Genomic DNA, 25543 nt, shown 5'->3' with positions numbered 1-25543 from the left:
TCAATTTGATTAAGTGCATTCTTTTGTTGTCTGTTCAACATATTCACTGATACAGTTTGATGAAGGCATTCTTTTGCTACTACCAGTTAACTAACTGTATAGGTATCAAGTTAGGTGTGTGTCTCCCCAAACTCATACTATGTCTGTTATATGTATCATTATATAATTTCTAGCACTTTGTAAAACAATGATTTAAATGAGAAAGAACTATTCTATGTAAACTAAGGGGAATTATTTCATTAAGACTTAATTGCCCAGGATCTGAGTTCAATCCCCAGCACTGGGAGGAAAAAAAAAAAAAACTAAAAGACAAGGTACTAAATGTAAAAAGAGTTGTCAAATTAAGGAGGAAAGATTCAGGGGCAAAACAAAAAAAAAAAAAAATAAAGGATTCTTTATTCAGGTTCATTTACAAGTATCTTTAGATTGTCACATCAGATTAAAGAAATCACAGGTAACAGACATTCTTACTCAAAGTCAAGTACTTGGTCCTAAACCAAAAAGATGAGGTAGGGAAATGGCATGTGCTTTAGTCTTTAAAAAGCAGTATACAACAATTACTTTTAAATAGTTAACCTACCACCTGTTGATTCTGATTTCATCAAAGAGGCCTTTTATTGTATTCAATGTTTCCATGCAAAAAATGTTATGTCTCTATTTCAATTATTTTTTAAATCAAAAACCAAATGTCTACTGCTGTAACAGAAATTAAATATTGCTGGTTATATTTATTTTCTTTTACTTATTTATATAACCATCTATCCCATTATTGCTCATTTGGATTACTTTTCCCTGCCATTGGCAACACTTTTAACTTGACACACACACACACACACACACACACACCCTTTATTTTTTTTTGAAAAGATATTGCTTCAGGTGCACACATTACAAGTTTCAGAAATAGTATTGAGCATTACACTTTTTTTTCCCACCAAGAACTGTTTAAAAGCTGCTGAGATTCCTGTGTGTATTATTTGGTTCACTGCTTCTATCTGCTACATATTACAGGGGCCATGTATCACTTTTTACTTATTTAATCTACTTATGACAGATCCTAGGAAGACTGCAACTCTTCCCTACTACAAACAATGACATAATATTCTGACAGATGTCACATTCATGGAATAAGATACCATCTTTGTGATATATACCCAGAAGTATCAGTCTACATTCCTATCAGCAATATATAAGGGTTCCTATAGCCTCGCATACCTGTCAATACTTCCCATTAAACAGTTTTCTAATTTTTGCTATTTGATGCTTTCATCTTGCTGTATTTTTAGTTCTCTATTAATGAGTTTGAGCATCAACTCACATGCTGGATTTCCTGATATCTAATACAAATTTAGATTTCCTAGTAACTTCCTTTCTGTATCTTCTGTTTACTCTTGTTGATTTGGAGGAATTCTTTGGATATACAATGTTAATGGTCCTGTGTCAGTTTTTAAACAGCGTTAAACACCTCTCAACCTATCATAAGTCTGTTGAAGTCTTTCGCAGTGCTGTTTAATTTTGTCTACAGAACAGGTGCTGTTCAACCAAATGTCTGAAAGTATTATGGGTTCATGATAAAAATGAGTCTGTACCACAATGTTATTTAACCACTTCAATAAGCAGGCTATTTAATACAACTGACATCTTTCTCAGTGAAGGTAGATGGTATTGATTTACATTCCAGTCTAAGTGCCTAAGAAGTAGCATTGAGCAATGATGTTTTTCACTGAAAAGGAAGTCTCAATTTTTTATTATAAAATTCAAAAACTTACCTTTTGGTTTATTCTTTAATGATTTAAATTCCTTCCACACCAAGAGATCACACATTATCTTTTCTTAAATTTATAAGTTTTATCAATAGGGCTTATTTCATAGATACTAGTTCATACTGTGATTTTTTTTCCCCTTTTGGTACAAGGGATTGAGCCAAATCCCCAGCACTTTTTGTCTTTTATTTAGAGACAGGGTCTTGACAAGTTGCTTAAGGCCTCACTAAATTGCTGAGATTGGCTTTGTAATCACAATCTTCCTGCCAGGGCCTTGAGAGTCTCTGGGATTACAGTCGTGCAACACCATGCCCAGCTGAATTTGGTCCTTTCAACCAATCATTTCTTTATTGATTATTACTAGTAATACAAACAGAAGCCAACTGTTTCTATATATTGATCTTTTTCATGACTACCTCATTGTACTTCTATTAGTTTGAATAATTTTTTATTGTCTCACCAGAAAACCAAAAGACTAACCCTATCACCTACAACTAAGAAATTCCCCTATTATATGCAGTCTTCATTTCTTTTCTCTTGTATTGGTTAGGACCTCTAATACAAATTTAGATGGAAGAAATGACAATAAATAAATTTAAAATTTCTTTTAATAGCTTCCTCAGAGTTTATATTACTATTTTATTAATGTGCTGAATTTTATCAAGTGATTCTGAAGCATCAATTGAGGTACAGATTCTTTTTCCTTTTAAATGTTACTTGGAGATCCAACGTTGAACTGCCTTGCATTTTTTAATAACGTAAGGAAATGTTTACCTACGTTAAGAAAACTGATTGTGGGGTAAGAGTTACTAACTCAGTGGCAGAGTGCTCGAGCAGCATGTGTGAAGCCCTCGGTTCAATTCCCCAGTCCGACTAAAAAAATAAGTAAAATTTAAAAATATAAAAGGAAACAGGGTCCATCTCCATATGCATTATTTATGAATAATTTTAAGACGTAAAAATGCTCAAATTTTAAAAGAGGCCCTACTGGAGTAAATTATAGGTGACTGGTATGGTGTTTACTCTATACTTTCTCTCATATGTCCTAGAATTTTTGCTATACAAGTTACATTTATAATCATACAAAAATGATTTTAAGTCATCATAGCCCCTAAAAATAGCCCCAAAATTATGTGTTGTTAATTATGTCAGTATTGAGGTAACCATTAAATTACCTTTTAAAAACCAGTCTTTACATTTTTCTTCTAAGAAAACATTCTATCAGTGGCTCAAAACTGGAGTATATATTATCAATGAGTCTCTAAGAATACTGGAAAATAGTTTGATAGAGTTGAACATTCCTGTAAGAGCTTCTGACTTACAAGCATTACTATTACAAACTAACTGTTAACAACAGCACTAATTACTATATACCTTGCTTTTACAGAGGCTGGCTTTGAACTTGTGATCCTCCTGCCTCAGCCTCCTGAGCTGCTGGGATTATAGTTGTGCACCATCACACCCAGTCAAAATTATTTCTTAATAACTGAGACCCATTAGCTTTTTTTTGTGGGGGGATTTGGCTATTGCCCCAAATAGCTCTGTTCCATTAAGCTAAGAAAGGTAACACAGAGAATTCTAATCTACTTTGAAACTACATGAAACACCTGTTGAAAGGACTGCACATTCTAAATTTTTTAGTTCTTCCACTCTTCACCCAAACTCACCTCTGCCAAATGTTGCAACCGTGTTAGCAGTGGGGTCCTCTTGTCAGATCCAAGACGTGTGATGTAGTTTGATCTTTTGCTAAATACATATAGAAGGTTAAGGACTGCCAGCACCACTTGCATATCAGAGGAAGCCAATAAAGTTGTCAAATGCTATAGGGACAAAACAGGGCAAAGTTCAAGGAATCAGGCACACACAACCCTGAGAACTTAAAATGTCAATGTAATGCAATTGTCAACATTCACAAAGCTATCAAGAACTTTATTCACAATATAAAAAAAATGTAATTATTTGAGAATCTGTATCATCCAACCTTGTCCAAAGGAGTTTATAATTTAGCAGCTGGCCACAAAGCTCAAGAAAAGTAAAAACTGTAAATAGCAATTCAAAATTGGACAGATATCCCCACAGGAAGAAAGAGATTACAAGAGAAAAATGTGATATAATACACATGTGGAATTCAAGAACAGTAAGTTTCCAACTAGACTGAAAGTATTATGAAAGATAATTCTATACTCCTATTATGATTTATGACAAATATTAAAGCATAGTGTCCTTCAAATAGAAGCAAAAGATACCAATAGCTGGTGGCAATTAAGTAAACTAAGGCTATTACATTTTAGTGTATGCTTAAAACTAGACCAAGAATAACTATTTTGATTCTTAAACACTTTATCCCAATTCTTTTCCCTAGATATTTTCTATTAATCAGATATTTTCTGATTAATTGCTGATTCTGATTCCTTGGGAAAATTAATACAAATTAATACACCTAAAAATAACAGGGTACCTAACTAATGGAGATGAAAAGTCCAACATTGATCTACAGTGAAAGAATTTCTTTCTATAGTGATTTTTGACCAAACCAAAATCTCACTGAATGCTTTGCCTACTTCAAGAAGATAGAGAATGCTATGAATATAGATGGCCTTTCATATCTATGGGTCTTGCATCCACTGATTCAATCAACCACGAATTGGAAATATTTTTTTAAATGTATCTGTACCAAACATGCACACTTTTTCCTTATCAATATTCCCTAACAATATACATTGCATTTACATTGTTAGGTAGTGTGAGAAATCTAGAAATGATTTAAAGTATATGGGAAGATGCAGTTGTAAGCAAGTATCACACCATTTTATACAAGGAACCGAAGAGACCGCAGATTTTGGTATATGCAGGAGGTCCTAGAACTAATACCCTCATAGACACTGAGAGAGAACTGTATATATTTTGGGGAGGTCATGGGAGAATAGAGAAATAATTGAAAAGCAGTATGAAGTAAAAACCTAAAAGAATAGTAAATACATTAACACAGTAACAAAATCCAATTATTCCTAATAGTTTAAAAGTAATCTGGAGTTTGTCTAATAAACTGGAACAAAGATCAATTTCTACAAATTCCCTAGAATACTTCAATACATGTACTATAATTCTCACTCATTCCTTGAATCTTGAAAAGGGAGGGCTGAAGGCAACATTACAGAACCTTTCAATCAACCCAAGAGGGGTAATATCTATACCCATGAAATATCATACCATTCTCTCTTTCTCTCTTTAAGAAGTGCTGGGGACTGAACCTAGGTAGTACACTACCACTGAGCTACACCTTCAGTCCTTACCATTACCTTCGATAATGAAAAACCCAGAGCTCCATAATGAAAAGGAAAGAAGTGAGCATCAGAGAAAAATAGCAATTACCATGGATATACACAATTCTAGTTAAGAACACATTACACAGACTTGGACCTTCCCTACCTCTATGGAACTGTACAGATGCCGGGAAAAGCTGTACTCGATGAGTAAGGCTGTGAAGTTCAACACAGCCAAGAGAAGCATTTTTAACTGCTCTCTTTCTGGCCTATCACATACAAGCATCCATGACATGTTTTCCACTGTTTGTCCAGCATCTGCCAGAATTCCATCAAAGCGGTCCAACAGGTCCACCCAGTGATATAACTCGCACTGGAGAGAGAGGAGAAAGAGGATTTAAAAATATGAGAAAAGCACTGCATGGGTACTTTGTTTACAAGAGACTACTAAGCATGATGCCTAGACAAGTTCACTTCCCACCTCTGCCCATGAGAACATCATAATCTGAGTTCATTGTTACATACCCATTGAAGTAACATACCACTGGTAAACATCACAAAATCCCTAAAGATACATCTTCAGAGGGAGAATCCTGACTACCTACATTCTGAAATCTATAATGACAAGGAATGTCCCCAGCAGAACCCATTTTATCCAAAGTTCACTTTTAGAGCTGTCTGAAGAATATTCTTTTAAACTAAAAGTAAAAATCCAAGGACTATCTCAAACTCTACACAATGTGCAAGCATTCCTCATTCTCAGCTATAGAATTTTCTTGGCAACCATTCAGGATAAAACCCACTAGTCTAGGGCTCTTCTACAAACACCCGAGATGCTACTTATTAAGTACTGAATCAGACTACCCCATTGTTGTTTCTCTTTCCATAGTACACACAAAATGATCAGTACAGTCTTTTGAGAGAATACATTCACATACCTTTCCAATGTTCCATGTTTTGATTTGTTGTAGTTCCAAGAGGAGTTGCTCATCATTACAAACTTTGAGCTTGTCTATTAAGGCTCTGCAGTCTGCAGGCTGAGAAAAACAAAAAAGAATACACAAAAGGTGCTTTGAAATGAGGAAGACACATGAGGGAGAACAGTAAAAGTAACCCTTGAAACCACACAGTAACTTTTGCTTACATGAAACCAGAGATTTGCCAGATGGTCACTTGGTTAAAATGGAACCCTTGTGAAGAAACACTACTTTCCTTTATGAAGAAACACTGTTTTCACCCCAACAACCCATCTATGCACTTTAAAAAAAACCTGGATAAACCTATAGATAAACTAGGTGGAAGGGTACAGACAACAGACAAAAGGAAACAAGCGAAACATCTACCTAAACAAACAAAATTAAGGAATCTGGACCATGGTCTGAAACGGAGTTTCTGGTGAAATATGTTGAAACAGAAAAGCCCAAAAGTTAAAGGAGAAGAGTGTCAATGGCTATATTTTTCTCAACAATAAATCCCTCCAACTGTAAGAAAGCAAAGAGCTTCTGAATTTTATAAAATTAAGACTCCATTCTTACTCAGGGTTCCCATTTACATATATTCCTATTCTCCTGTATTGATAAATGGGATTGTCAGGTAAGGAGGAGGGGATTGAGAGTTTACAGTAAATTTTCCAAAAATGGGAAGGAAAAATGAGGGGCTGGCAGGAAGAAGCATTCCATTAATGGATGGCAGCTGGGAGAAGTGACTACACTTGTTTTTTTTTGTTGTTTGTTTGTTTTTTGTGGTACTGGGGATCAAACTCAGGGCCTTGTGCTTGCGAGGACAAGCACTCTACCAGCTGAGCTATCTCCCCAGCCCTACACTTGTTCTTTAACTCTTAAAGGCAGTATGATGTCCTGGGAACATGCCCACATTTAGAACCAAACAAATCTGGGTTCAGTTTTTGTTTTATGTTTACGAAGCTGTTAGATCATGAGCAAGTCCAACCTCTCAGCCAGTTTTCTTATCAGGAAAACAGATTTACTAGCTACCTTGGAGATGAAGTTCAAGTATCTGCCACATACATAAAGTACTTATCTCATATAATAAAGAACTTATATGTTGAAAGGCAGCTACTATTTCAAAAACCATGGGCTCTAAGTCTCAGCATCCTTTTCTACAAAATGAAATAATACCACATGTATATTTAGCAATGCTACTGCACGATTTAAACTATAGTAAATTTATTTTTGGCATCTAATACAGAATGTGGAATACAAAAGGAACTTACAAAATGATGGTTTCCTTTAAGTCAAACCCTCCACCTTTCCTCCCCCTAAAGTAAACATTAAGATTTTATCTCAAATTTTTGTGATAATTAAACGTATATAAAGTGTATGACACAAAATTCTTCCATAAACCAGGCCTGCACTTTTACCTACAGGTTAGGGAAGAGGCAAAGCAGCAGAGATAATATGAGAAATGTGAACCATCTGCTGGATTTACTTTTTTTTTTTTTTTAACTTGCCTTCTGGATTTACTTCGGCCCAGTATCAAACATACTGCTTCCATTTCTAACGGAATGCAGCTACACAAATCACATTTTATGATTATGTGTGTCAAATTATATCCATTTCAGGGTGTATTATTCGTGTGTCCAGTAATCGAGCATTCAATAAGGCCCAGTAATAAGACAGAAGCTAACATTTTTTAAAGTGAACTCTAAGGGGTCTTAGCTGATTCTAGCATAAGACACTTGAAAGGCACTACATAGTATCATTGGCTAAGACTTAAGTCAAGCATAGGGGTCTACTCGGTCTTAATGCACAACTGGAAGGACAGCTTGCATCACAGCCTGAACCTTTGGACAGAATCATTTTTAGCTCCAGGTTTCACTAACATTTCAGCATTGTCCAATGAATTACCCAGTAAGTAGACCAGAACAGCAGGCCCACATGTTGGCTCCAAATCCAAAGAGGCATGTGTGTGTGCCGCAACTCGTCACTCATTTTTAAAGAGACGCTCATTTTTTTAGAGACATTCCAATGTTCCCCACACTCCTAAACTCTTACCAACTCTCCTACTGTAAAAGGCCCTCAAACTTTCAAAGGGTTCATATCTGATTCTAGCACACGTCTCAGCATCTAAGGTGCCTGTTTCTTCTGTTCACAGGATCCAGTTAGCACAACAGCATGTTTACCATCTTGTCCATGCTACATAAACGCAAACAAGTCAGGCACACATAGTGGCACATGCATGTAATCCCAGTGGCTTGGGAAGCTGAGGCAGGATGATCATGAGTTCAAAGCTAGCCTCAGCACCTTAGCACAGTCCCAAAGCAACACAGTGAGACCCTGTCTCTAAATATATTTTTAAAGGGCTGGGGATGTGGTTCACTGGTTAAGCACCACTGGATTCAATCCCTGGTACCACCTCCCCACACCCCCACAAATAAAAGCAAACGTGTGATTTTCCTTCCTTATGGTAATGTGAATGATAACTCTTGTTACTTTAATAGCTACACACCAGAGTTTATGTTGATTTATTCCAATAAATATCAAATCTAGGGGAAAATTATCTTCATTGTTGCCCATATACAAAGAGATCAATTAAAAACCTTTCTTAAAAATAATACCTAGTATTGGCCACAGTAAGGGAAATTGGGTCCTCTTGTATGCAGCTTGAAAAAATGGGCAACTGAAGCCTTAAAAACACAGTCAGTGACTTGAAAATTCCACTTCTAGGGTTTATTCTGAGAAATCTGCTGGTATCTAGGAAGTATGCACCAGCAATCTATATATAAATGTGACTCCAAGAGCAATCTCTTACAATCCACAAAGTTAAAAAAAATAAAATTTGCATATCTGATTATCTATAAGTTCCAACCTTTTTAGGTGCCACATATAAATAAATAAAGGTTCATCAATGACAAAAAAAATTTTTTTAAATGAAACACTGGCCTCAGTCCTAATAAGTCATATTCCTTGCTTGTATAATTTTATCAAAATGGATTCTACTATCAGGTATAATTAAGAACCAATAAAAAATAAGGAAAAAAATCTACTGACCTCAGAATAAAATTAGTATGTATTACCACTATCATCTTGAAAAAAACAAAACCAAGAATGATCCACGAGCTGGGCACAGTGGCACATGCCTATAATCCCAGCAGCTCCAGAGGCTGAGATAGGACAATCAAGAGTTCAAAGCCAACCTCAGCAAATACAAGGCACTAGGGGGGTAGGGTTATGTCTCAGTGGTAAAGCACTTGACAAGCATGTATGAGAGGCACTTGTTTCGATTCTCAGTACCACATGAAAACTAAATAAATATAATAAAGATTTTTGTTTTAAAGTGATGGCACTAAGCAACTGAACGAAACCCTGTCTCTAAGTAAAAATACAAAATAGGGCTAGGTGTGGCTCAGTGGTCAAGTGGCCCTATGTTCAATCCCTAGTACCCAAAAAAGAAAAAGATCCAACAGCTATAGTCAGAATTTGAATCTACAGGTACTTTTTCACTTTTTTCATTGTACCATACTGCCTTTCAATGCATAGGAATAACAGCTTGAAAATCTATGTCGGGTACACATGGCTACAAAGTACTATGCCAGTGGTCACATTCCATTGGTCACTTGACCATTCATTTTGTGGGTTTCTTTTTTTCTTTTTTTTTTGAGCAGGAATGTTGAACTGTGTCGCTGGCTCTTTGCGCTTCCAAAATCCATGGATATTTGTCACCGCCTGCAACAACAACTTGCACGGGTCTTATGGGTGGTGGAGTGGAAACTGAGGCACTTCTATCTTTCTCTTTGGTGCACTGCTTTCTTGCTTGTTTATAGAGGATAGAGGAAATGAGGTTTACTTGCTTTGAGAGGAGAGAGAGAGAGAGAGAGACTTTGTTTCTTGCTTGTTACTTGCTTTGAGAGGAGAGAGAGAGAGAGACCCCACTTATCAGAGAGAAAGAAACTTTGCTTAAGAGAGAAACTTTGAAAGAAAGACAGGCTTTGCTTAGAGCTTAGAAGGAGAGAGGCCTGCCACGCCTTAAAGTCCTGCATCCTGTGAACTAAGGGTGTGTCTACCTAAGGTCCCCTAGTGATGCGTCTCAGTTCTCCGTTCCGCAATCTGCCTTCCGCAGCTGCCCCTACTCGCTGCTGTGTTTTTCCCTCTGGCTGCTTCTAATGGCTGCGATAGCGTGTCTTCTTCTCGGGCTACTGCTGCGCCACGTGTCTTTCCCTCTGGTTGCTTCTAATGGCTGCTATAGCGTGTCTTCTTCTCTGGCTACTGCTGCGCCGCGTGTGTCTTCTTCTACTAGCTTTTCTGGTAATGGCTGCTGCTTCTCTGTCTCGCTCTGCCTATGCTTATATCACCTCCAGGACGCAGAGAGCAGGGCCACGCCTCTTACGCAAAGATTAGGCGAGACGCTGGAGCAGGCAATTAGTGCTTGAGAACACATGCGCGTACACTGTGTGCATGGACGAGAAAATCACCTGAGTGTGCTTATGTCAATTAACCTCCTTGCTGCTGATGTGATCAGGCGCCATCCTGGCGCCGCCAACATGGCACAGCCCCCAACAGAACTGGGGATTGAACTCTGGGGTGCTCAACCACTGAGCCACATCCCCAGCCCTATTTTGTATTTCATTTAGAGACAGGGTCTCATGAGTTGCTTAGCACCTTGCTTGGAGTTTGCAATCCTCCTGCCTCAGCCTCCTGAGTCACTCGGATTACAGGCATTTTAAGTTTTTTTTTTTTTTTAAATCAAGAAAAGTTCCGAATGAAATCTGTTTCAAAACAAATTACTGTTTTTTTTTCTAAAATGAAAAAAACAGGCAAACTTTTGGATACTTACAGCCTCAGTAGGTGTCTTTTTCAGTTTAGTCCTGTCTACTTTCATGTTTTCAATTTTCTGCTTTATGATCTGAAAAACAACAATTCCCAAAGAAATTAGAACTTAAAAGTTGCAATCCTGAGCTCTACAAGCTTACACATACGCAATATAGAATGAGGAGCATATGAAATGCTTAAAAGTAACAACACTAGGGTTGCAATGCTATGCCAAATCATAGACACAGCTATGAAGTTGTGAGGGTGAATCTCCTCAGGGGCCGGAACTATAGCTCCTTGCCTCCTATGTGTGAGGCACTGGGTTCTATCCTCAGTACAAGAAAGAAAGGAAAGAAAGACAGATGGATATTATGTCAATCTACAACTTAAAAATATTTTTAAAAAGGGTGTAACACACTGTATTATTCCACTTTAAAAAAAGAATCTCCTCAGATGAAACTAGCCCATATCCCTATGTTACAGAAGTCTGAAGTCAAATTAAGCCAAAACAATACAATTTTCTTTCTTTTACATGGATCTCAAGCAATTACTTGAAAATAAAAGTGTACAATATTTACAACTAAGGATGGAAGACCCCCACTATAGTCCTGCAATTTTAGCAATTCTACCTCTAGAAATTTATCTAAAAAACATAGAAAGGATGTACACAAATATTTGACCACAAGAATTTATACTGTATGACCATATATAATAGTGGAATATTGTAAAGGACCAAATATCCAAAACAGAATTGGTTAAAAATGGAATTGTTATGTAACTGTTAAAATACTGAATAAAATTTAAGAGATACTTGCAATAAAATAAAAAGGTTACAACATAGAATATACAATATAAACTTGGTTTAAAGAAAACAACTTAGGATGCAGCAAAATGTTAATTCGTTGCAAAACAAGGATTATGCATGCATGTTTTAGCAATATGCTCCTTTTACCGTTTTTACCAATAAAAATGTTAGTTGTGTCTTAAGAACAAAAGGCAATACATTATTTTTTAATTCTGTCTTGAGCACAGAAAACAATCACTTTAGTAAAGTCATATAATTTGGAGGGATATAAGGCCTCCAAATAATAGCCTGATTGGATCCACACTATAATCTCTTAGTGATCTCTGAGAATGGACAAATTTTCATGCACAGAGGTAGAGGGACATTGCAGGTTCTTTATTAAAGGAAAGAAAAAACAGATTCTGCAAGTAAAAATGTACTTGTTATGTAGCAATCACCAGAGGTCAATGCCCTCCTACAAAGGTTACCATAATAAAAAGGTGGAAGAGTTTAAGTACAAATTTCTGGCAGTCTTTGGCCTAAATTCAGTCCAATATATTCAGTACTGTAAAAATAGCTTGCATTTGTCCATATAACCTGTGTCCATTCAATCGATGGGCATTTACTAAGAGTTGGTAAAAAATCCAGAATACATTCTAATTCTGGAACATTTCAGTTTCGTTCAATTTCATTTATCTATTTTGGTACCGAGGTTTGAAGCTGGGGCCACACTGACATCCCCAGTGCTTTCTTTAACAAAATTTTGACACAGGGTCTTGCTAAATTGCTCAGGCTGGCCTCTAATTTGCAATCCTCTTGCCTCAACCTCCAAAGTCACTGGGATTACAGATGTGCATCATCGACCCCAGCTAAACTAAAAAAAATTATTTTTAATTGAAATATGGTAATTGTACATACTAATGGAGTACACTGTGCTATTTTGGTGCAGGCACACAATTTTGGTGTAATCATCAAATAGGGTACTTAACAGTCATTACTTCAAACATCTATCTTTCTAAAATGTTTCTACAGAGAAAAAAAGATATTTTTCCTCTACTATTGGTATTTGGGATATTTAATTCAGGATTACATTAAAAAATTTACACTGGTTACACCTGTACACACTTGTAATCTCAGCAGCTCCAGAGGCTGAAGCAGAAGGATCACAAGTTCAAAGTCAGCCTCAGCAATTCAATGAGGCCCTCAGTAACTTATACCCTTTCTCAAAATAAAAGATAAAAAGGGCTAGGGATGTGGCTCAGTGGTTAGGCACCCCTGGGTTCAATCCCCAGTTTAAACACACACACACAAACAAAAACAAAAAACCTTACCTCAGCAACTAATACAAAATTAACAAAACACCTGCTTCCAACTTCATCCATGCAGGGAAAACTATAAGCTTTTTTTTTTTCTTTGCTTACAAAGCTTCGTACATCCACTGCTTATAGCAAGTGGCTATCACATTATTGGGACTACAGTCATTTGCAGGGAGGCAATTAAACTGCCTCTGCTGCATGAAATAGCAATCAGCCTCAACCCCACGCCACCCAAATAACTGATGCTTTCCCTTTAATATCAGGAATATGGCAATGATTATCTATTCTCACCACCTCTATTCAACAGTGTTTGAAGTTTAGCCATTATAATACAGCATGAAAAGGAAATAACAGGCATACTGACAAGAAAGAAACAAAAAACTGTCCCTATTTGTAGACAATGGATTATTTACATAGAAAAATCCCCAAAACATGTCCAACAAACTTCTGCAGTTAAGGAATGATCTCAGCAGTCATAGGATACAAGATAAAACAGAAAATGGATACGTGGCATCCTATTAAAAATACACAATCCGTGAAACAGACATTATTTCCTCATGTACATGTATGACTACATGACTGAGGTGACCCTGCAATATATATAATCAGAAAAAATGAGAAATTACTCTCTATTTATGTATGATCTATCAAAATGTATAAATACATTCTGTCATGTACAACTAATTAGAACAAATAAAATTTGAAAATTAAAAAAAAAATACACAATCACTCAAAAGTTATGAAACACCTAGTTGTAAATCTGCAAAACATGTACAGGAAAGACAAGCACACTGAAAACTACAAAGGCTGATTAAAAAAATAAAGATATTCTAAATATATGAAGATATCTAAGACACAACATCAGAGGAATGGCATCTCCCAAAATTTGTGTGTGTGTGTGTGTTTAATATCTTTAATATACAAAACCCCACTTTTTTTGGTAAATAAACCTATATTATGCTGAAGCGTATATAGAAAGACAAAGGACTGACAATAGCTGATACAATTTTGTAAAAGAAAATGAGTGGTGAATCACTTTACACATTTTGGGGCCTTAAAAATAGAAATTTATTATCTCATAGTTACTTTTAAAATTCAAAAGCTGGGTATGGAAATACAGAACTGTAATCCCAGAAAATCAGGACACTGAGGCAGGAGGATCTCAAGTTTGAGGCCAGTATGGGCAACCTTGTGAAACCCTGTCTTGAAATTAAAAAAATAAAAGAGGTATGGATGTAGCTCAGTGTTGACAAATAAAAATTACGTGTATTTATATGTTGCAAATTGTGTAAATCAAGCTAATTAATGTATGTATTGCCTTACATACTTTCTTGTAGTGAGGACACTTAAAATCTACACTTGGCAGTTTACATATACATAATACAGGAATATTAACTATAGTTACCATGTTGTCCAACAGATTTCTTTAATTCATTACTCCTGGCTGAAATTTTGTATACTTTGACCAACATTTCTCCATCCCCAGCAAATACTATTCTATTCCACTGCTATGTCACTCTACCCATTTTAATTATTTTATATACACACACACATGCATTTGTGTATACACACAAATATACATATAAAATCAAGATTATATATTATTATTGGGTGAGGAACAGATAACACATATCAATGCAACAGACCAGAGGACACAGGAAGAAACCCATACAAATAGGCCCAACTGTTTTTTCACCAAAGCAATTCAAATAAAAATATTTTACCAACAAAGGGTGCCAAAACAAGAAAACATCCATGGGCAAAAATGTTAACTTTCACCTAAGTTTCATAATTTGCATAAAAATGAACTCAAAATGGTTCAAAGTAAAATGAAAAAACTTACTGGAAGAAAAAATTTGCAAACCATACATAGTATCTAGAATATATAAAACACTCAAGATTCAGTGGTAAAAAAATAATCTCAGTAAGTTAGAAAAAGAGGTGAATTACCTCAAACAAATAAAGAGTATCTTTTAAAAAAGCACAACTAATACCATACTCAATGATGAGAAACTAGAAGTATTCCCCCTAAGATCAGGAACAAGGCAAGGACAATCCATCATCATGGCTTTTTGACACTGTACTGAAAGTCCTACTTAATGCATTAAGAGGACAGAAGAAAATAAAAGGTACCCAGATAGAGAAGACAGAACACTGTCTTTTCACAGATGACATAATCATCTATGTAGAAAACCCAAAAAGAGAAAAAAAAGAAAAAAGCAATGCTCCTGGAACTAGTAATTGATTATAGCAAGGTTTCAGGATATAACAAAAGTCAATTGCTTTACTAGCACTGAACAAGTAGAATTTGAAATGGAAAACATTATCATTTATATTAGTATCCAAAAATGATTAGGCATAAATCTACCGAACTATCCACAAGACCACTATAAAACTAATGAAAGAAACCAAAGAATAACTAAATAAAACAGATTTCATGTCCATGGATAACAAGATTCAATACTGTCAAATTATCAGTTCTTCCCTACTTGAGCTATATATTCAATGAGTCTCTGACTAAAAATCTTAGGAAGTTATTTTGTTGATACTGACAAACTGATTCTAAATTTACACGGAGAGGCAAAAGACCTAGAAGAGTCAACACACAATATCAAAGAACGAGGCTGGAGTACTAACATTACCTGACTTCACAACTTATTATAAAGCCCCAGTAATCAAGAATGTGTGGTATTAGTGAGAGAACAAACAGATCAATGATCAGAGCATAGAGCTTAAAACTAGACCACATAAATAAAGTCAACTATTCTTTCTTTCCAACAAATAGTGCTGGAACAAGTGGACATCCACATGCAAAAATAAAACTAGACCCTTAAACCTCAAATTATTCAAAAACGTTAACTCAAAGTGGATCATGGATCTGAATGTAAAATGCAAAATTAGATTTATCCTAGATTACAAGGTTAACAAAGAAGAAAATCTAGATGACATAGGGTTTGGTGATGACTTTTTAGATATAATCAAGGCTGTATCATCCATGAAAGCAAAAATTTTAAACAGGACTTCATTAAAATTACTCTCCTTTGCCGAAAAACACACTGTCAAGAGAATAAAATGGGGCTGGGGAGATAGCTCAGTTGGTAAAGTGCTTGCCTTACAAGCACGGGGCCCTGGGTTCGATCCCCAGCACCGCAAAAAAAAAAAAAAAAAAGACAGGAGAAAATCTTTTCAAAAACATATACAGGACTGTTACCCAAAATACACAACTCTGAAAACAATAAGTAATAAGCTAATCAAAAAGTGGGTCAAAGACCTTAACAAACATCTCAAAGACATACAGATGACAAATAGGCATATGAAATGATGCTCCACATCACAGTCATCAGGAGAATGTAAATTAAAGCAACAAAGAGATTTCACTATACACCTATTACAATGGGCAAATCCAGACAATGATACTAATAACATAGAATCCTGCCAAGGATATGGATCAGCTCTAATTCATTGCTGGTGGGAATGTTAGATGGTACAGCTATTTTGGAAGATAGTTTTTTTTACAAAAGTAAACAGTCTTACCATATGAGTCAGTAATCACACTACTTGGTATTTACCCAAACAAAATGAAAACTTGTATCCACACAAACACCTGTGTGTAACTGTTTCTAGTAGCTTTATTTAATAACTGCCAAATCTTGGAAGCAACCAAGATGTCTTTTGATAGATAAATGAACTGTGGTATATCCAGACAAGGGAATATTATTCTGTACTAAAAAAAAAAAAAAATGAGCTTGCAAATCAAAAACAGACAAAAAGAAACAAATTCATATTATCAAGTGAAATACATCAATTTGAAAAAAAGTCTACTAAATGCTTCCAACTACATGACATTCTGGAAAAGAAAAAGTCATGGAAACAGTTAAAACTTCAGTGGTTCCCAGGGGTTAGTGAAGAAAGAGGGATGAATGAGGTGGAGAACTGAGGATTTTTAGGGCAATCAAATTTATTCCATATGATACTATAATAGTGGATACATGTTGTTATAAATGTATCCAAACCCAAAAAAGTACAATGTGTAAACACTAATTAAACCGTTTAAACACTAATTTAAACTTTGGTCAATGTAGGTTCACCATTTGTAACAAACACATCACCCCAGGGGAGGAATGCTGATAATGGAGGAGGTATTCACATGTGGAGGCAGGAGGTACATTGTAAATTTCTGTATCTTCTGCTCAATTTTGCTGATGCAAACTAAAACCACACTTCAGATTTTTATCTTACTCCAGCTGAAATGGCAATCAACAAAGTACAAATAAAAAATGCTAGTGAGGTTGAGGGGAAAAGGAACACACATTGCTGGTGGGACTGAAAAACTGGTACAACCACTATGGAAAGTCCTCAAAAGACAAATAATGTGATCCTGGGCTCCCATTCCTTAGTATTTATCCAAAGGAACTAAAATCAACACACTATTGCAATATATGTACACTAATGTAACAGCAGCACAATTCACAATAGCCAAGTTATACAACCAGCCTGAGCATCAGTCAACAGATGAATGGACAAAGAAAATGTGGTATATACATGCAGTAAAAGTTTTAGCCATAAATAATAATGAATTATGGCATTTGCTAGTAAATTGATGGAAATGGAGAATACCATGCTAAGTGAAATAAGCACAGGAAGGTGATAAGGAAGAGGAAGAAAATAGTAGATGGGGAGGTAGAGGGGAATGAACTTGACCAAATTATGTTATGTGCATGGATGAAAGTCACAATGAATCCCACTGCTATACATAATTATAATGTACCAAATAAAAATTATAAAAGTAAAATCTATTAAAAACAATCCTCAATTCACTCAATCAAACAAACAAAAGCACTAAGTAATATATGCACTGAAATAAGCGAACCACCATTTTAATGGCTTTTAAAAGAACACAGATGAGATTACTGGTAAATCTTTACACAAATAAACATCTTGCTCTAGGTAGAGTTGTTCTGACTAAGCATACAGTACAAACAGTAAGGCTGGCTAAGGCAGAAAAGTAATTTACTAGGATATATGACAGCTCACAGAATTGAGGGGAGGTGAGAGATCCACATTCAGAATATGGGATGGAACCAAGGAAGTTAGGCAATCTGGAACTGCAGTCAAGCACCTCTCACAGAAGCAGCTTAGTTGGTGTTTCTGCTGCCAGCAACAGACTCTGGATGCCTACAAAGTACTGCTGGTCACCTAAGGATTTGCAGATTGTCTCAGGTTATTTGCATCAGTGGCTCTACACTCTAAGTACAAAGTGTGAGCATCTGATACACCCAATCAAAAAAAAAAAAAAAAACAGCCAAAACAAATGAATGAGCAAACACAAATGCCCCCATAACAAGTATAAAACTAATGTAGTTTCTATGGTTCTATTTCAAGAAATATTTATAGTTTCAAAAACAAAGATAGTATTGTCCTTGAGACATCAATTAAGAAAATTCAGACGTTTTATTCCCAGTTATTACATTTCTATGCTGGTTTCACAGTGGAAGGGGAGAATATTTTTGAGTTCCCACTATAATCCAGACAATACTGAGCTAGTTTTTTCCAAAGTGGTAGAGCATCTTGCTCTATCATTTGGGAAATGTTACAGAATTTCCTTTCCTTTAAGACAGTCACATGGCTGACTGACATTATTAATAGTTCCAAAAAAGCTTAGGTAAAGGAGGCTTATTAGGAGACAGAACATTCTTTCAAGTCTACCACTTCAAGTATTCCAAAGAATAAACTGAGATGTGTTGCTCAACAGGTGCATATGATATTCTGTCATGCAATCCTCAACCCTCAATCCACATTTTGTCCTGATTTACAGATAGCAAATTGAGGCTAAGAGAAAAGAAAAGTACCTTATCTGGTTAATAAATGCTGGCACAAAGTAAATATTTTCAGACGAAAATATAAATCTGTGAAAGATCCTTATACACTGTTAGATCCTATTGTGCAAAAAGTTATTTCAAGAGAAGAGGCTGGGGTACAAAGTGAAAAGCTAAGTTATCAATCTCACTGATGAAGAGGACTAATAGGACAATGAGCTACCTTCTAGTAGTTAAACAGGTGAAAACCCCCATTACAAAAAAAAAAAAAAAACAAATCTATAAAAAAAAAAGTAGTTTGAAACAAATCCCTAGGAATGGCCTGCTGCCTTTGGTCAGAATCAGAACTCTGAGCACTAAGCAATCTCTATGTGTAATAAATTTTTATTTCTAAACTTAGGTTAGGAGGAAACTTAACCAACTTTAAGAAAATGAAATATGATTCATCATCTATAACTATTTTACCATTACTTAAATATTTGTATTTAATTGAGCATTTATTTTTTCTAATTCCTCATCCCTCAACTTTCCCTTACCTTTTAGGTATGAATTTAATTTTGCAGTTTACATCAGGAACAAATGTGCACAACTCAAATATACTGAGGGAAGTCACTCTTTTAAAGGGTAACCTTATTCTGTAGTTATCACCTCCAACTGATAAAATTTAGAAATGACTTTCAGTACTGAATCAGAATAAGGGCAGAGGATACTCATAGTTCCCAAATCATGAGTGTAAAGGTTGACTAGCCTTACTACTCGAAGTGTGGTCCAAAGTTAGTAGCACTGACATTAGGACCCACTCACACCTGAGGATTCAGAATCTGCACTTTAACAAAATCCTTAGATGATTCATATACTAAAGTTTGAGAAGCACCAGATCAGGACACATGCTCAGAATCAGTACACCTGGGTGAGAATCCCTGCTCTATCATTTACTCACTACAAGACCATGGACAAATTCATCTGTGTGCTTGTTTCTTTAACTGTAACAGGAATAACTAATCTCACCCATTCCATTCTCAATCCATTCTCCAGACAGCAGCAAAAGTAATCTTCTTAAAACATAAATCAGATCATGTTACTTCTATGATTAAAATCTTTCAATGGTTTCCCCAACTGTATACAAACTCTAACCATGACCCAGGGAGGTCTGGGTATGATTTGGCCCCTAGAACTCTCTCCAACTCCTTCTCTCTATACAACCACATTAGTCTTTCTATTTAGTTCATGGAATGCTCTAAGTTCTTTCTGGCCTATACTCCACTACAAGTGCTGTTTCCATTGGACTGTTGTTGCCTCCCTCCCCACTAGTTCCATTTGTGGAACTGACATTCAAACTTAATTAACACTCAGGCTTCCCAAGGCAATCCACCTAATGCTGGTCCCATTGTTCTTTTTCTTTTACAGTACCCTGCTCATATCTTTCATAATATGTATCAACTGTGATTACTGATTTGACTTCTTACAATGTTAACCTCAGCAGCTAGCACCTCATTTTCCATATGATAGGTATGCAAATTTTTGTAGAATGGAGTTCAGGAAAAATTATGCACTGAAAATGAAGCCTGTGACTGTCAGCATATAGGACAGTACTTGAAGCCATGGGTCCAGACATAACTGCTCACAGAGAAGGAAGGCAGAAAGCCCACAAGCGAGTTATTTGTTTTAGCACTTAATGGGTAAGGCAAAGGAGGAGAACCAGCAATAGAGAAGCTGGTGAAGTAAGAGCAAAACCAGTTAATCATGGTATCATGAAAGACAATACATGGTAAAAGTGATTAACTGCATTAAATGTCAAAATGAGATAAATTCACAGAGAAATGTGCACATGGAATTGGACATAACCTGAGAAATGACAAAGGTATGGTAGAAATGGAAGCCAGACTGGAGTGGGGAAGCATAGATGGCATGTGTAGAAGTTTTCTGAAAAGGATGGCTATAAATGGAAACAGAATCCTTTGGAACTCATTGAAAGAAAGGAATGGGGGGGGGTTAAATGCTAGTACATCTTTTTAATTGGATTCAAATTATCTTATAGTGGAGATCATTGAAAAAAGTCCCTAAGAAACTTGGAGAGAAAAGTATTTAGCTTTTCATTATTTCTCCTTAAAATGGGTTTTGAATAGCCCAAACACTATCCAGAATTAGCACAATCTTCTCACTAACCTCTTAAATCTTGACTGGGTAACACTTCATATGTGCTTACACAGCACTCTGTACCTATCAGTTCCCAGATTATTAAAGAGAAAATGTCTGCCAAAGGGTGGAGATGAAAAAAACCTAAGGGCAGAAATATACATTATCAGTAGCTGCCCTCTAGGTGGCAGAACAAAACAGTTTTATTCATACTTCATGCTTTCCAGAGCCTTCCAATTTTTCTCGTCATAACCGACTTATAATCAAAATTTTCTTTTGTAAAATTTTTCTTAATGAAGAAAACAGTGCCCCCCCCTCAAGCCTAAGGAATACACCAAATTAAAAACAGCACCATCCAAACAAATGCCTTGGATTCGCTGCCATTAGTTTGTCCCACAGGAAGCACTCAATTTGTACAGATTTGATCAATTATTGGTATCACACAGATGCATGGGAATGGGGATGAATCAAAATAAGCCCAAAATTCCCACTGAAATTGTGGAAAAGCATTAGGAGACTTAAAAAAAAAAAAAAAAAAAACAGTGCTTAGAGGACACTAAACTCCAATGTCCCACATAGCAAAATACTTGATTTTTTTTTCCCCGCCTTACAATGATTCTCTTTGCTTCTTGCAGTCTCTGAAAGTAACTTCAGGTGGGAGCTATCCTAACCATCCATATGTCAGAAAGAAGTGAGATGAATCTTGAAACCCAGCCTGCTATTCACTATTATAGAGGCAAAGACAACTGACTTCTAATCACCTATATTAACATCCAGTCAGCAAGTATGATCACATTTATGATCACAGCAATAGGTAACTCTATTCTATAGCTACCATGCATTATCTCTAATCCTTATAACATGGAGATGAAAACTGTGCCCAGTTCACTAAGGCCAAAAGTGGCCACATAACTAGTTAAATGGAAGAATCAGGATAAAAACACAAATTTGTCCCACAATTCTACAGTGCACATAATATCTATTTACATAGCCAACCCTATGACTCCCCTCTCTCCTATAGAGGCCAGTCTCCCTATTCTCAGTCACATAAAACATGACTCTTATTGGTGCCCTGAAGATTGCTGACCCAGATTTTATTGGGAACTGATAGCAAGATGTAATAATAAAGCAACATTAGAATAACCTTAACTCACCCAAGACAAACTTGGAAATTATCTACAGAAATACTAAATAGTCAAGAGTCTCTCATTTACATTCCGAATATGAAGTGTGCATGCTTGCTCAGGGTTCTTTGCACTGCAGTATTATCATGCAAAGAAAATATGGGAAGGGATACCAAGAAAGTGGAATCAGAAACTTTCAACACTTGACTTTGGAGGTGACAATGTTAACTGAGAACACATCCCTCTATAGTCTGAGGAAGCGGCAGGTGCAGAAATTATCCTTCTGGCCATTTACTTCCAATTACTTAAAGAAACTGGCATCAAAACAACTAGGCAACAGAACACAGGGCTCACCCAAGTTTGCCAATAGAGAGGAAATGAGCATGCCAAGAAGTGCTTCTTAGCAATCTCAACAAAAAATAAGAACAATGCCCACATTTTAAGTTATGTATATGAAGGAGGTAAGGAGGTATTCTTGTCTACACAACTTTAAATTGATGTTCTGAAATAGTTCCTTTTAAGAATCTGTCTCCAATACCCTTCCTTATTTGCGGCCAGATTTGGTGTAAAAGATCAACTATAACAATTACTGGCATTTTTTATCTTATCATATCTGTTTCAAAGATAAAAATGCTTTCCCTGCCTTCCCCACTTCTAACAGAAAATTAAGAAATTAGGCTTTAAACCAATACTCTACTCAAATTTCAAGAACCCAAAGAAAAGCTGGCCCCATTCTAAAAGGTGAATTGTACCCAAAAGGCCATAGGCAGCATTCAGATACTTCAGAAAATCATCTTCATCTGTCAGAATTCAAATTACTTAAATATTGGCTTAAAACAGATTACTTCACCTGAGACTTATTTTGAAAAATAAAGATGCCTGGTGATATAAATATCTAACTCAGACCTAAGGTAGAAATTGTTTAAGTTTTTTTTGCAGTACAGTTTATTTGGCTACACAGGCCAGCCTTGAGAGTGAATGCATTAGGAATTTGTTTCAAAATAATTATATCAAAATGAATGTTGAAGCCAGGTGACAATACATGGGCATTCATTATACTATTTTCTATTTTGGGATATGTTTGGCATCTTGTAAATTAAGACTTTATCCTGTCAGACCTTTCCATTCCCATCCTCCACATTGTTGCCAGAGCAATCCTTCTAAAACTCAAATTTTACCTACATCAAATATAAATTCTTTACCTAATCCTGCATCTGAGACCTCTAGGACGTAGTTCCCTGCCTACTTCCTACACGCGACATACTACATTATACTCCAGGAGGCCTCCCTGCATCTTTAACTATGTCAAGTTTTTTAGTTTTTCAAACACTCAGAGTTGATACTTTGGCTCACTGCTCTCCACTAAAATGTTTACTTCCTGTATATCCCCTAATGTTAAACTTAAGACACCTCTCCTCTATGGAGCTTGTTGAGACCTTCCTTCCCCCAGAGTATAATTGACCCCCTCAATAGTGTACCCATGATATCCTGCAAATATAACCTCAATAACACACTACTCTTTACCTGAGTGTCTCCCCACTGGTATGAGTTTTACGTATGTGGAACTATGTCATATTTGCCTTTATATTCCTGTCACCAGCAGAGGAATTGTCACTTAAATTAAAAAATGAATGACTATCTAGTAAATGTTAAACAAACCCCAAAACACACACACACACACACACACACACAAAAAACCAAAAAAAAAACTCCAAGTTACATCTAACTCTCTTGGTGAAATTTTCAACTGAGGAAATCGACTTACAAGATTTATTTAATCCTTACTGTTTCCACTCAACGCTTAGTTATAAAAATATTATATGCAGGGCATTGAGATAGGTAACACTGAGATAGAAAACAAGCAGCATCTCTAAAGATATCCAGGTGTACAGAAATGTAGAAAATAAAGGGAAACAGGAAGACTGAAGACAATAGTAACACAAAGGAACAAAGTTAGCATACAAAAACACAAGCAAATTGCATCTTTCTTCTAGCAGCCAAATCTGAAGACCCAAATTGCAAGACTGACACAGTAGTAAGATAAACCCTTACCCAACACAAACCATGATCCTCTTGCCTTTTAATATTTTGAGGTGCTGCAATTCACAATAGCCAAATTATGGAACCAACCTAGGTGTCCATCAATGGATGAATGAATAAAGAAATTGTGGTACATATACACAATGGAATTTTTTCAGCCATAAAGGAAAATGAAATTATGGCATTTGCAAGAAAATGGATGGAAATTGAGACTGTTATGTTAGGTGAAATAAGTCAAACTCAGAAGATCATGGAAGTATATTTTCTTGTATATGCAGAAAGTAGAGAGGAAAAAGGAAAAGAATGGTGGGGGTGGATCTCAGGCAAATCCAAGGGAAATCAATAGGAAAAGGGAGTAGGAAGATGGAAGAAGGGGGAAGTGCTGGGGAGTTTTAATAGTCAAATTATACTGTCATATTGTGTGCACGTACTAATATGTAACAACAAATTCCATCATTATGTACAACTATAATCCACCAATAAAAAAGGTGGAAAAATGTTTGGGGTGTTGGGAGTGTAGCTCAGTGGGAGAGCACTTGCTTAGCATGCATGAGGCCCAGGATTCCAAATCCAGCACCACAAAGACTGGATTTTTAGAGATTAAATTTGCATAAAGCAGAACATACCTTTAGCAAAACAATAAGCCCAGCTTTCCCCCGGGGCCAAAGTATAGAAAAATATCTACTAGGAAATATAAGAACACACAACAAAGCAATTTGGACATAATCTTAATGTCACAGAAAAATAAGTGTAGAGAAATCTTTAGATTTCATTCTCCTTTATTGTAGGACCATTACCAAACCCCTGAAATTCTAAGGAAAATTTTGTGTGTATATTTTTCCCCAAGAAATGGTAAATAGTTTCACTGGCTTCTTAAAGGGATTAATGACTTGAAACACCTGAAAGAAAGTTAAAACATTATATGTATGCTTAGCCATTAAAATGTTTTCACTTGTTATTTCCCTTTGATTTATGAAGAACAGGTATACAGTATTTTCCCAAAAGTCACATAAGCTACTATTGAATACAATAAAGGATGGGGAACTAAAGAAACAGAATTCTAAACCTTTTGTAATATTTAACTTCAACTCTCTTACGTTCTTAGTTTTACAAAGAACAAGTAGCATCTCTAAAGATTAAATCTATATATAATGGGGAAATCTATATGCCTAGGTTAAGTCCTCTAGTCCTATATGCTTGAAAAAGGTGGATAAAAAGCAAAGGTCTTATATAAAAATAGCTGGATTAAATTAGATTTCTAAATATAGGTTTTATATGCCCTAATGGTTTCTGACAAAAGTTTTATCTATATGGAAGGAAGAGAACTTTCAGTGATGTATTTATTTGCTTCCATCCATGTGGATTGTTCTTTTAATAAATTGAAGACAGAGTGAGGAACACTACTGTAAAAAAATAAAAATGAAGGAGAAGACAATAGCACAATGAAAAGGCCTGGGAAGCAAACAGACCTGGGCTTTAATTCCATGTACTAGCTCTATGAGTTTAGACAAGATACTGTTCCTAACTCAGTCACTT

The 25543-nt window shown here is 35.9% G+C and overlaps 1 protein-coding gene across 14 annotated transcripts in view; it reads right to left on the bottom strand.

Annotated features, from left to right (window-relative positions):
• HUWE1 (HECT, UBA and WWE domain containing E3 ubiquitin protein ligase 1) overlaps positions 1 to 25543 on the bottom strand; it is a 141079-nt gene that overhangs the window by 97378 nt on the left and 18158 nt on the right. For all 14 annotated transcript variants that reach the window (XM_079123740.1, XM_079123738.1, XM_079123739.1 and 11 more), the window contains 4 exons: positions 10817 to 10885; positions 5965 to 6063; positions 5193 to 5399; positions 3431 to 3583 (listed from right to left, as the gene is read on the bottom strand). In XM_079123740.1, coding sequence (XP_078979866.1) covers positions 3431 to 3583; positions 5193 to 5399; positions 5965 to 6063; positions 10817 to 10861 — 504 coding nt within the window. In that variant the 5' untranslated portion in view covers positions 10862 to 10885. The remainder of the gene's footprint in view (positions 1 to 3430; positions 3584 to 5192; positions 5400 to 5964; positions 6064 to 10816; positions 10886 to 25543) is intronic.

Source organism: Sciurus vulgaris (assembly GCF_902686455.1).
Source record: "Sciurus vulgaris genome assembly, chromosome: X".
In the NCBI taxonomy this organism is placed as follows: Eukaryota; Metazoa; Chordata; class Mammalia; order Rodentia; family Sciuridae; genus Sciurus; species Sciurus vulgaris.
The sequence above is the reverse complement of the archived record's forward strand: the minus strand, read 5'-3'. Positions and strand labels throughout refer to the sequence as shown.